Genomic DNA, 13,502 nt, shown 5'->3' with positions numbered 1-13,502 from the left:
GTCATTTGAGGTAGCTGGAAATATACTTGGGCTATCTCCCAAAATTTTGTTTGGCAGTGTTGTAGTAAATTGAACTTCCTGTATTTGGCAAAGTATCTATGTATTGACTGTGAAATATGTGTTCAAATACAGTATGTCATTAGGATACAGTACAATAATATGTTAGAATTGTATGCTTATAATCATTAGCATGCAGACAATACAACTACAGAGTCATTTATCATACATTTTGTTGGTTTAGAACTGGTGTTTTCCTACACAAGATAAGTTTGGACTTCATTCATTTAGAGATATATTTTTTAAAAATGTGTATATCCATGCTGTGCTTACAGCCTATTTGGATTCAGATGGAACTGCCAAGTGTGAATATAACTGCTCTGGTTTATGTTATCGGAGTTGAGCTTTACTCTTTGTTAAATTGTCCCACCTTGGCTTTTTGAATTATTAAGTGGAGGACTGAAAGTGGCTGAAGTACAAGAAATATGATAAAGAATTTTGCTGAATCCTTAGTGAAAACTTTAAAGTTGCTGAAGTGCTCAATGTGGTTTATTTTGTTCTGGGCTGGGTGATTACTCATTATTTGTCACTAGACTGGTAAAGCATACTGCTGTCAAATCAAATAATGTAACTGCTGGATTTCTGCCATGACGTTATTTGCTTCAGCAGTTGCTAGCATCTGGAGCTAAACTCTAGAAAAGTGAGTAATTTCCTCTGTTTCAACATATCACATACTTCTTGACACAAAAGTAATTAGTGTAAGCCTTTATTTAAGTAGTAAAGCTAGGGCTATATATAACTTTGTGTTTCTATTAACAGTGGGGTTCCAGTGTCTATCTTTGTTACAAGAAGTCTGTTCCTGTTTCCAATTCGATTGCATATAAGGCCGGTATGTTATCTGATTCATAACCTTTGAAAGTTTTTAGGAAATGCACAATTTGTACTTTTCATTTTCCCCTGCTGTAGCTTTAAAATGGAAACTTGAACATGGGTTTTGCATTATTAATTTGGGAGAGTGCCTGAAGGTCAAGCTAACTGTGGAAGTTGCAGGACAGATGTCCTCCTCATTAACTAGATAAAATCACCTCTAATTCATTGGCTAAGCACTTACTTTTTGCCCATGATTTACCTCCTCCAGTAGTTTTGACAAAAATGAAATTAGCTCTGGTCCTGTTCGTGTTTTTTTTAAACAGTATGGTCTTTGAATTGGCTACAAGTAACTGTGTTCATTAAAATGCATATCCCTGTGAAAAACAGAAATTCAAACACTGCATTTTGTTCGCATGCCACAGCAAAATGGTTTGTTGTGTACCTTAATGGGTTCTTCTAATTAAAAATAGTTAAAGTGCTATCAATAATCAATTTATGACTATGTATACTGCATAATTTTTAGATTATCATACCATGATAAACAGATAGCTTTCTGTTATTAATATTTTAGCCATATTTTTAGTGATTACCAAATAAGACATTTAAATTGGGCTGCCAATTGTGCCTTTGCTGTTTGACACCTCGAGTAGTGTTTTTATGCAAAGTAATTTATGTGCTAAATTAAGTATTGTGTTCTATTGTGAGCCAATGACATTTGGTGTTTGGAAATGGTCTGGTGTGTTATCTTTTTCAGAATGATCTGGCACAGAATATTTTTCAAACCAAAACATTAAATGTTCTGAAAACTGGTACCAAGTTACATAGGCTTTCTAGTAATTGTTTTTTGGAGCAGCTATTGTGCCTTTTGTAATCTTTGATTTGGAGACTTGCAAATTTGTAAGCAAAGGTTTATGATACAACAGTTAAATAAATTTGGAGAAAGATTTTAAAGTTGAGCTACATTGTACTTTGTTTCCTTCAAGCATTTTGTATTCAATGCTACATTATCTTTTTTCAGGATTAATATGCCGATATCCTGAAGAGGACTATGAGTCGTTCCCACTGTCAGAGTCAGTGCCTCTCTTTTGCCTTCCAATGGGAGCTACTATTGAATGCTGGCCTCCCCAGACAAAATATCCATTACCAGTTTTCTCCACCTTTGTGTTAACTGCTTCATCAGCAGAGAAGGCAAGTTCAGAGAGAAAAAAATTGCATTGTATTTTTTGTCCTGGTTCAATCAGCTTTATGTAAACATATAGGATTATAAACCCCCAAACACGAGGAAATCTGCAGATGCTGGAATTTCAAGCAACACACATAAAAGTTAACAACAGGAATTCTGCAGATGCTGGAAATTCAAGCAACACACATAAAAGTTGCTGGTGAACGCAGCAGGCCGGGCAACATCTCTAGGAAGAGGTACAGTCAACGTTTCGGGCCGAGACCCTTCGTCAGGACTAACTGAAAGAAGAGCTAGTAAGAGATTTGAGAGGGGGAGGGGGAGATCTGAAATGATAGGAGAAGACAGGAGGGGGAGGGATGAAGCTAAGAGCTGGAAAGTTGATTGGCGAAAGGGATATGAGAGGATCATGGGACAGGAGGCCCAGGGAGAAAGAAAAGGGGGAGGGGGGAAAAACCCAGAGGATGGGAAAGGGGTGTAGTGAGAGGGACAGAGGGGGAAAAAGGAAAGAGAGAAAAAGGAAAGAGAGAAAAAGAATGTGTGTATACAAATAAATAATGGATGGGGTATGAGGGGGAGGTGGGACATTAGCGGAAGTTAGAGAAGTCAAACCCTTCAGTAATCTAAGCTTCTGTTTTCCCAATGAAATGTTGAATCAGGGTGCATTTCCCTTGGTTGAATGTTAAAGATGGCTTGTCATTAAATTCGCAAGTTTTCCCTTTGTTCCAATGTTTATTTGTTCCTCACTTGAAACTGTTATTTTATCCCTTTATTGCTTGTTGAATGGCAGAACAAACTAGATGGCCTACTCTCAATCTTTTTTTTAATGTTTTTGCCTTTACAGCTGTGACATTTCAAAAGTTAGGTTATTGATAGACTGATAGAAATTGATTATGTAAGCATCAGTCTAAATTGACAAAGACTATTGGGTGTAGCTTTCATATTTGAGATTGAGGAACAGGGATGTTAAATATAGATTATTTTTCATTTTGATCCATGTTCCCGGTGCAGCAAAACTTTGTAAATCTACTGTATGACTGTGTGGCATCTGCCTCAGCAGGTAATGTTTCCAACATTCCCTTATGACTTACTGCACTCCCTTGAAATTTACATTTGTTTACTAGGAAGTATATTCTGTGAAATATCTAAAAATGTGTTGATATAAATAACATCCAATATTTCAGAAAATTCCAGCACTACCAACGTCCAAAGCTTGCAGTGTTTTTGAAGTTTTGCTGGTTTATGCTATATTAATTAGCTTTTCTTAAGCCAAGCATGCCTGCAAATATTAACTCATTATCTTGTATGTACTGAAGAACTGAGTACGTATTCTGAAGTTTAGAATGTTAGAAAATATGGATTTGGAGTTGAGACAAAATGGGAACAAAGTTCAAACTTTAGGGCTATTACTGATATAAAAAAAATTTGTTATCAAATATTATGTCTGTTCCGACAATCAAAAGTTTTTTAAAGAGGAAGTGGTTCAGTAAACTGTAACTACTAAGCAAGAGGAAAGCCTGCTTTATCTTGGGAAAGTTGATTATTTCAAGTATGCTATGAAATCTTAATTCTTTTACCAACTGCCAATCAGTTTGAAAAGCTGCTGTCTTGATAGACTTGCTCAAAGATCATTCGTCCATTTTGTCCAAAATCCATAATACTGAATTGCTAATTTGAGTAGTCTATTACCTCTTTTCTCTAATTTGAGGAACTAATTTTTGACTGTGATTTAATACAATAGGTTTATGGTGCTGCCATCCAGTTTTATGAATCATATCCAATAGAGCAACTTAACGAGAAGCAGCTTGTGCAACTCAGCCTCATCACCGCTGTGGGGAAGAAACTAATCACCTCCAAGTCTGTGCACACCAATAAATGCATCTGCCTTCTGTCCCGCTGGCCCTTCTTTGAGGCATTCCGCAAATTTTTGATGTTTCTGTATAAACTTTCAGTCTCAGGACCTCATCCTTTGCCAATTGAGAAGTATGTACAATTTTGAGTTTGGGTTTGCTTTTCCAAGTCATAGAATTGAAAATACAGTAAATTTTGAAGTAACCTCATCTTAAAATTGAGTTTTTCCTTGAGTGCTAACGCAAATTAAACAAATCAGATCAAACTGATCACAACAAGAAGTGTTGGTACTTGCAAAAAGAAGAATAACTTTTAATTTGATGTAATAGATGCACGCTTCCATCAATGTCTTTGAATAGTGAATAGTTGTGGATGATTTTATGTCTGTGACGGTATCCTTTCTTCAATCTACTTAAATTTGAAGTTGCTGTGTCACTCAATTTTAATGTTGTGCAGTTATTTGCTTAATTCCATTTTCCTTACCTATGCTTCCCATAACAAACGAACGGCTTCAAACTACTTTATTGTTTTTGAATCATAAAGGACTGATTTTTCAATATATTGATTTAAAAACCAGTCTTGACAAGCCCTGTCATGTTTCTTGAACTATTTTAAGAAAACAAAATTAGAACCTGTATTTTTTTTTACTAGATTTTATGTATATTTTTCAGACTTGATGCACAGTGGAGCCTAAGGAAGTTAAGAAAATTATTCACTAAAGTCATGTGTGCAGGCTGAATTGGACTGTGACTGTTGTTTGAGTTGTTAAAATAATTAAAACTATATATTCTGTTGGGAAATTGGTTGTTTTCCAGGAATTGGAATTGTAGGCTTCCCTAGATAATGAGCATTAAGTTCAAATTGAAATATGGGTTCCCAGAACAATGTTAAGAGATTCTTCAGCCAAAGTCCAACACAGTTTTTTTCCCAAAATTGTTTGAAGGATTGTTCTTGGTTTCAAGCTTGGTGATGGAGAAAAGGGTTTCAGATGGATGCAGAAGTTGTAGCAAACATGGTTTGCAAGAGCTTCAGTTGAAAACCACATTTAAAAATCTAGTTCATTGTAGCTTTGTATTTATCTGGAAGAGAGAAGTGGAGGGAAAACTGTTATGTCTGTTACATGCTTAAATCATGTGAACTAGCAAAATACTGCTTGCTTTAAGCAATGAAGTTCTGTTCCAACAGAAGACATCTATCCTTTTTTTATTTGCATGAGAATTGTGCAGGAGGAAAGAGCTGTGATTTCAAATTATTTGGGATTTACAGTCTTTTTGAACTGTTGATGACTTTGACTTTCAAACTTACTATTTCAATTACACATGACAGAGAGGTATCATGGTTCATTTTACCCAAGGGTTTTGTATTTACAGCTGCACTGTTTTTGTTAGTAATAAGGGTTCCCAAAGTAGTGAAATCAATGGACCTATGTGATATGTAGAATTATCGAAAGGAATGCTAAAGGTGACCTTAACAAGTATTTTACAGTTTTCAAGCCAGAATTCCCATTAAGCTGTCCTGTCTCTTATATTTAATATAAATGGGCTAAAAGCAATTGTGCATCATGTTTTGTAACAGTAAAATTCATGCAGCAAAAACACTTCGGGATTTTGTTGATATTTTTGGCAATAGACAAAAGGAGGGAGAGTAGTTTTGTTAAAGTGTAAGATTAGCTTTGTAATGAAATAATCTGGGTTCAAAGATCAAGATGGAGGATGATTTTGGATGCAGATGAGATAAAAAGAGAAATAATTTGGTGCCGAGAAAGGGAGTTTCTTAACCAGTAGTTACATTTCAGGAAAATTAAACTAAAAAAGTAACAGTTTCTTGAGATTTTACAAGTCTCTTTATCAATCCTGGACTGAGGGGGGAGGGACCGTTGACTCAGACCATGAGAGGCCTGCATTGGGCATTTTTATGCCTTAGAAGGCGCAGATTGGAAGTCTGTGTGGGGTGCCACTCCACTGGGCTGAATGGACTGAAGTGCATCCATTTTACCTCATTCTTCCCCATTATTTACATTTCCTCACCACATTAACAAATCTTCATTGCTTTCTTGCAATCATCACCACCACAATGTGTGTTGATCAGTTTGTCTTGGTCTTCATCTCATTTCAGGTATATTTTTTTATCTTCAACTTTCACTCTTCCTTGCAACTTAAATGTTTGATACCTAAGGTTCCTGGTTCTGGTGTAAGATAACCTGAAATATCAGTGCTGCTTATGTAGCTAAAAATGATGCTTAACATGCTGAGTATTTCTAGCATTTTCAAATTTTCAACAATGGAAATATTTTGTATTTTGTTTTCAGTGTTTAAAATGGTTACCGAGAATGTCCAAGCACTCTTCTTGCTCTTTCATAAAAACAAAGTAAAGGAAATGCAAAAGATCTGAAAAGTAGTACTGGAACTGCAAACTGCACCTGTGACAAGCAAGAGAATTAATGTTTTCTATTGATGAGTTTGCAAGTGCTAATTTGATTTTGGTCAAGTTAATAGTCTGATTTGAATCATCTTCTCATTTGCCAAGAATTTGTGCCAATTGAATTTTCAATTCTGGCAATGCTTTTAGTAACATGTATTTTTGCTGCTTTCATTTTTTTTGGTTGTTTGAGTGTAAGCAGTTGATAGGGCAGTAAATGCAAACTGTACTGTATGCTGTCAGTATGTAAGCAGTAACAGTTTTGTCAAAGCTCCAATCCTGCAGTAAGTGCACTGCCCAACTGAAATACTAACAGTTACACCCAGAAGTGGATTCCAAAGTTCTAGTTGTATTTCCTACCTAGCCCCAGACCCTTATCTTTTTCCTGTTTTTCATCTAGCTTTTACCTCTATCTTGTTTGGGTTTAATCAGGTGACCCTTCTGCACTTTCTGTTTTCCCCTTCCAATCAACCAAAGTTAATTAGTTAAGCTTTGTAAATTAAAATGTTTGAAGTGTAATTTCGACTGTAGGGACTTTGTGCACCCAACCCACTTGAATATGATGCTGCTTTTGATGATTAACAATTGGACAGGTCTAAATTTTTTAAAGACTAAATTTATTTATACATTCTGCGATGTTACAAATGATTGCTAATTAAGATCCTTTCCCCGGTTGGTCCATTAGTTTGTTCTGAGAAGTTTTTTGGCTTGGTGTAAAAATTGTATAATCAATCTTGTTTTTGAATTTTTTTTAGCCTTGTTCAAGCATTCCTGGTGATCAGTTATCCCAAACGATTTATGCTATAGTTAAACAAAAGTCATAAATATTACCTGTTGTGGGATCACGCAATGCTATTATCACTGCATTGTCTGCATCTTGCCAAATTTAATAATTAATATACAGAATTAAATAAATTGAATAATTACACTACAAATTGTTAGTTTAAGTAATGTAGCCATAACAGCTCAAGTTTTTCTGGAATGAATAAATGGAAGTCTTGAAGGTTACAAGTTGAAATGTGGAGTATAACTCCAGTTTAGTAAAAGTCTGTTATGCTGAGCAGGTATATTTTTCACTGCCCCTATGACAATAAATTTGACCTTGACTTTGAGGAAAATGGCAAAACCCATAGAAAGGTATAAATATAGAAAGCTGAGCTTTGTGTTGGACTTAGTGGACAAGTAAGGGTCATCAAGGATGGGAGTGACGGTGGTGGATTGTTTCACTTCTGGGATTTTTTAAGCATCAATGATCACCATTTAAATGTTGGAGGATTCTGATGTTCCCAAGCAGCTGGTGGATTTCTTGCCCTGGTAACTGCTCATTCGCAACCTTGGATATCGATTGAGAATGGCTTCATACTCCACTGTCATTATACTTGAGGCTTCATAAGCTTTGGCAGGATTTAAGCCCATGAGTGAATAGAGCAGAAACAAACACTTGTAGTGCTTTTTGTATTTGCCATTAAAGTTGTCACAATCACAATTTGAAATTGCTTAAAAAAAAGACTTCTCATTAACAGCCATTAGTTTGGACATTTTACTGTGAAAGAAATTTCCTGTCTCAAGACAGATGTAAAGGATTGCATGAGCCCAGCATTTTCTGTTAATATGAGCAGTCACTTTCTCAGCATTTAAAACTACCAGGTAGTTTCCTGTACCCCATGGCTTTATATTTATTTGTCTTCTGGCTTAGCTAATACCTAGCCATTTTGTTTTTTTTTTAGTTTGGTTAAATTAGTTGATAATCGTACACAACAGTACAGTCAGTATCAGATCTGGATCATAGCATATTAATATTGATACTGTCTGGAGCCATTTGTTGTAATAGCACTATTTTTATGTTTGTTGCCCTTCTGTTTACTGCGAACTAACTATAGTCATTTTTGTTTTGCCATTTATCATTTTTGAGACTTTTCTTATATTGTTTATAGGCATATATCCCACTTCATGCATAATGTTCCCTTCCCATCAGCCCAGAGGCCAAGAATCTTGGTTCAGGTAATGTGTATGCACATTGCTAGTTGTACAAAATTAGCTGTGGAGAGTTGAGCTTTTTATTTTTTACGAATATGATAATATTAGCTTGATTTCAGTTTAACTGGGTACTGAATGTTTTTCCATTTTGTAGCTATCTGCACTTGATGCATTGATTCTGTCTCAGCCGGTTTCAACACCCTTGCCTTTAAGGTAAGTAGAACTAAGAGGAAATAAAAGGTAATGTAACAATAACCTTTTGCCCTTATTCATGTAATTTGTTACTCCTTATTTCTGCATTTAACCCTTTGTTTTTAACCTTTAACCCTCTTAAGACCTCACTTATTTTTAAAACATTTGTTTACATGTTCCATATGCCCTCATGTAGCTTGGTCTATAATTTTGCTTAAAAAATGTGTGATAGAAACATAGAAAATAGGTGCAGGAGTAGGCCATTCGGCCCTTCGAGCCTGCACCGCCATTCAGTATGATCATCCAACTCAGAACCCTGTACCTGCCTTCTCTCCATACCCCCGATCCCTTTAGCCACAAGGGCCATATCTAACTATGAACTGGCCTCAACTGTTTCCTGTGGCAGAGAATTCCACAGATTCACCACTCTCTGTGTGAAGAAGTTTTTCCTCATCTGGGTCCTAAAAGGCATCCCCTTTATCCTCAAACTGTGACCCCTCGTTCTGGACTTCCCCAACATCGGGAACAATCTTCCTGCATCTAGCCTGTCAAATCCCTTTAGAATTTTATACGTTTCAATAAGATCCCCCCTCAATCTTCTAAATTCCAGCGAGTATAAGCCTAGTCGATCCAGTCGTTCATCATATGAAAGTCCTGCCATCCCAGGAATCAATCTGGTGAACCTTCTTTGTACTCCCTCTATGGCAAGAATGTCTTTCCTCAGATTAGGGGACCAAAACTACACACAATACTCCAGGTGTGCTCTCACCAAGGCCTTGTACAACTGCAGTAGAACCTCCCTGATCCTGTACTCGAATCCTCTTGCTATGAATGCCAGCATACCATTCACCTTTTTCACCGCCTGCTGTACCTGCATGCCCACTTTCAATGACTGGTGTGCAATGACACCTGGGTTTCGTTGCACCTCCCCTTTTCCTAATCGGCCACCATTCAGATAATAATCTGTTTTCCTGTTCTTGCCACCAAAGTGGATAACCTCACATTTATCCACATTAAATTGCATCTGCCATGAATTTGCCCACTCACCTAACCTAGCCAAGTCACCCTGCATCCTCTTAGCATCCTCCTCACAGCTAACACTGCCACTCAGCTTCGTGTCATCCACAAACTTGGAGATGCTGCATTTAATTCCCTCCTCTCAGTCATTAATATATATTGTAAACAACTGGGGTCCCAGCACTGAGCCTTGCGGTACCCCACTAGTCACTGCCTGCCATTCTGAAAAGGTCCCGTTTATTCCCACTCTTTGCTTCCTGTCTGCCAACCAATTCTCTATCCACATCAATACCATATCCCCAATACCGTGTGCTTTAAGTTTGCACACTAATCTCCTGTGTGGGACCTTGTCAAAAGCCTTTTGCAAATCCAAATATACCACATCCACTGGTTCTCTCCTATCCACTCTACTAGTTATATCCTCAAAAAATTATGTAAGATTCGTCAGACATGAATTTCCTTTCACAAATCCATGCTGACTTTGTCTGATGATTTCACCGCTTTCCAAATGTGCTGTTATCACATCTTTGATAACTGACTCTAGCATTTTCCCCACCACCGATTTCAGGCTAACCGGTCTATAATTCCCTGGTTTCTCTCTCCCTCCTTTTTTTAAAAAGCGGGGTTACATTAGCCACCCTCCTATCCTCAGGAATTAGTTCAGAATCTAAAGAGTTTTGAAAAATTATCACTAATGCATCCACTATTTCTTAGACTACTTCCTTAAGCACTCTGGGATGCAGACCATCTGCATACCTAGATGTACCTAGATGTTTTTACTATATTCAACCTGTATATAAATGGGGTGGTTTTCTTCCTTTGAATATTCTTCAGATTGTATAGCCCAGGAACAGGCCCTTCGGCACACAATATTGTGCCGAGCCAACTGGACTTGTAATCATATGGCCATCTAAATGAATCCCTTCTGCCTACACAATGTCCATATCCTTCCATTTCCCTCGTGTTCATGTATCCTATTTAAATATCTCTTAAAACTCTCTACCACCATCCCAGCTAGTGCATTCCAGGCACCCACCATTCTGTATATAATAAAAACAACAACTTGCCCCTCACTTCTCCTTTAGACTTACCCACTCTCACCTTAAATTCATGCCCTCTGGTGTTAGACATTTCAACCCTGGGAAAAAGATGCTGTGTGCTCTATCTATACCTCGCATTACCTTATAAACCTCTATTAGATCTCCCTTCAGCCTCTTCTGCTCCAGAGAAACCGACCCAGGTTTGTTTAACCTTTTGTTATAGTTTATGCCCTCTAATCTAGGCAACATCCTAGTAAATCTCTTATGCACCCTCTCCAAAGATTCGACATCCTTTCTATAATGGAGTGGCCACAACTGTATGCAGTACTCCAGTTGCAGCCTAACTAAAGTTCTCTAAAGTCCAACATAACTTGCTGATCTACTTTTGATTTCTTATTTTTCATTTTGCACAATTCTTCAATATTTAATTTCCAGTTGAAAATTTTAAGTAAAAATATTTTATTCAAATGTATGAACCTTACTGATTTTTATATAGTTTCAATTAGCTTCAAACTTACGAAATTTATTGATCAAAATGAATATCCAAAGAGGCATGTTACATGCTGTTTGAATGTTTGCAACTTTTTTGTTTCCACTTGTGAGCTTACCCTGAGGATGGTTTGTGTTACTAATCATATTGACTGCTATTGGTTCTCTAATATATTTGCACTGAAACCATAATTTGTGAAAAACATCATGACATTAGTTTGATTTTTTTTTTGCCCAGTCTTCCCAAAGGGGAGACTGCAGTGATTCCCTTTGCAGTGTAATTTTGAGCAATTTGGAATGTATGTCTGTCTTTGTTTTACCCCAACTTTCTTTGCAGAGAAGCAGAGGCATTAACTGTAGCACTTCTGTTCTGGTCCTAGTTCTAAGTTCTGGTGACTAGTTCTAAGTTTAAACAGAATAGCAAGTTATTTTGTATTGTCTTCCCCAGTTATACTCGCCAGCTCTTCTTCCACTATATTGATGAATACATTGGCGCAGAGCTCAGCAATTTTACCAACTTTGCTTCCTACTTTCACCTTGCCCTTAAATTCACTTGGTCCGTCGCTGACACTTTCTTCCCCTTTCTCGATCTCTGTCTCCATCTCTGAAGGTCTCCTTTTTTCAGTTTTTTACTTTTCTCAGTTTCTTTCCCTGCATTGCATCTGTTGCCAGGATGTGACTTTCTGTCCCAGGATATCAGAGATGTCCTCCTTTGGGGGGTTCACTCTTGCCACTATTGATCTGTCCTCACCCATGTCTCCTCCATTTCCCATACATCTCTGCTCACTCCATCTTTCCACCACCTTAATAGTGATAGTTCCTCGTGTCCTTGCCTCCTTACCCAACACATTTGACACATTATCCTATGGAATTCCACCATCTCCAAAGGGATCCTACCACTAAACATCTTTGCCTCCCCACTTGCTTTCCACAGGGGCTGCTCCTCAGCAATTTCCTTGTCTATTCGTCCCTCCCCACTAATCTCCCTCCCAGCACTTATTCCTCCAAACAGCCTAAGTGCTACACCTGCCCATAAACTACCTCCCTCTCTTCCTCATCTCCATTCAGGTCCCCAGGCAGTCATTCCAGATGAGGCAATACTTCACTTGAGAATCTGCTGGGGTCATCTATTGTGTCTGGTACTCCTGTTGCAACCTTCTCGACAGTGGTGAGACCTGTCATAAACTGGGGGACTGCTTTGTTGAGCACCTCCACTCCATCTGCCAGAAGCGGGTCTTCCTGGTGGCCAAACATTTTAATTCTGATTCCCGTTCCAACTTGTCGGTCCATGGCCGCCTCTTGTGCCAAGATGAGGCCGCACTCAGGGTAGAGGAGCAGCCTCCATGGTCTGTTTCCCCTCCATCACCACTCTGACCTTTTACCTCTTCTCACTGCCTATCACTTCCCCCGGGTCTTCTCCTCCTCCTCCTCCTTTCCTTTCTCCTACTGTTCACTCTTCTCTCCTATCAGATTCCTTTTTCTCCATGTCACCTTTCACACCCACTTGGCTGCACCTATCACCTTCCAGCCAGTCTCCTTCTCCTCCTCCCCCCCCCCACCCACCTTTTTAATCTGACATCTTTCCCCTTCCTTCTCAGTACTGAACAAGGGCCTTGGTCTGAAACATCAACAGTTTATTCTTTTCCATAAATGTTGCCTGACCTGCTGAGTTCCTCCAGCATTTTGTGTGTGTTGGTTTACATTTTCAGCATGTGCAGACTTTTTTTGTGTTTGCATTGTGTGTGTATATATGCACTTAAAGGTATGACTTTATGAAAAGCTATTTTTATTTCTATGCCCAAGCTAAAATGCTGATGATGTGCCTTTCCCACATTGCGTAGCCAATATCAACATTTGGCATTTCCAAATAAGGTACAACAAAATAAAACTTTAGGTCCTGCTGTGAGCCTTATGCTTAGTCTTCCTCCTAACACACTTACCTTACAATAGAAGCAGCTGCAGATTTGGAGTGAAGTTGGCAATTGTTGAACTTAGATTAGTTTGGATGTGTGATCAAGTTTGTCACAACTCATTGCAGAGACAAAATGTTGTAACTGACCAAGTGTCATTTACTAATATTATGAAATGGAGTGTATTGAGCAGTTTTGTCAGTGAATTTTGCCACTGGTTTATTCCAACATTCACTTTAAAAAAAATCAATAGGTTCAGTACAGAATATGATTTGACTTTATCGGCTGAAGTGCAAGGCTACCAGTCAGAGTGTTAATGTCTTAGTGGTAAGGTGAATGTCTGAGTTTTATTGACTAAAGTCGCAACTACACAAATTTTCAGTTAAATTTATCTGATCCTGTTTGAGTATGTTTGAATTAGCCGCTGTTAACAGCAGATTAGTATTTACAGTTGAACCCTGGTCACTGGAACCGTGAGGCAGGAATTCTATTCGCTGCACCATTGTGCCACTAGCTGTTGAGTTTCATGTTAAAACTTAAAATGTTTCTTTCCCATAATTT

General features: G+C 37.9%; 1 protein-coding gene across 2 annotated transcripts in view; it reads left to right on the top strand.

Annotated features, from left to right (window-relative positions):
* Positions 1 to 13,502, top strand: part of dennd4c (DENN/MADD domain containing 4C) — a 177,723-nt gene that overhangs the window by 70,387 nt on the left and 93,834 nt on the right. For both annotated transcript variants that reach the window (XM_063069024.1, XM_063069025.1), the window contains exons 4-8: positions 817 to 886; positions 1,886 to 2,055; positions 3,789 to 4,030; positions 8,251 to 8,317; positions 8,448 to 8,506. In XM_063069024.1, coding sequence (XP_062925094.1) covers positions 817 to 886; positions 1,886 to 2,055; positions 3,789 to 4,030; positions 8,251 to 8,317; positions 8,448 to 8,506 — 608 coding nt within the window. The remainder of the gene's footprint in view (positions 1 to 816; positions 887 to 1,885; positions 2,056 to 3,788; positions 4,031 to 8,250; positions 8,318 to 8,447; positions 8,507 to 13,502) is intronic.

The sequence above is a fragment of the Mobula hypostoma genome, chromosome 16, assembly GCF_963921235.1.
Source record: "Mobula hypostoma chromosome 16, sMobHyp1.1, whole genome shotgun sequence".
Classification (NCBI taxonomy): Eukaryota; Metazoa; Chordata; class Chondrichthyes; order Myliobatiformes; family Myliobatidae; genus Mobula; species Mobula hypostoma.
The sequence above is the reverse complement of the archived record's forward strand: the minus strand, read 5'-3'. Positions and strand labels throughout refer to the sequence as shown.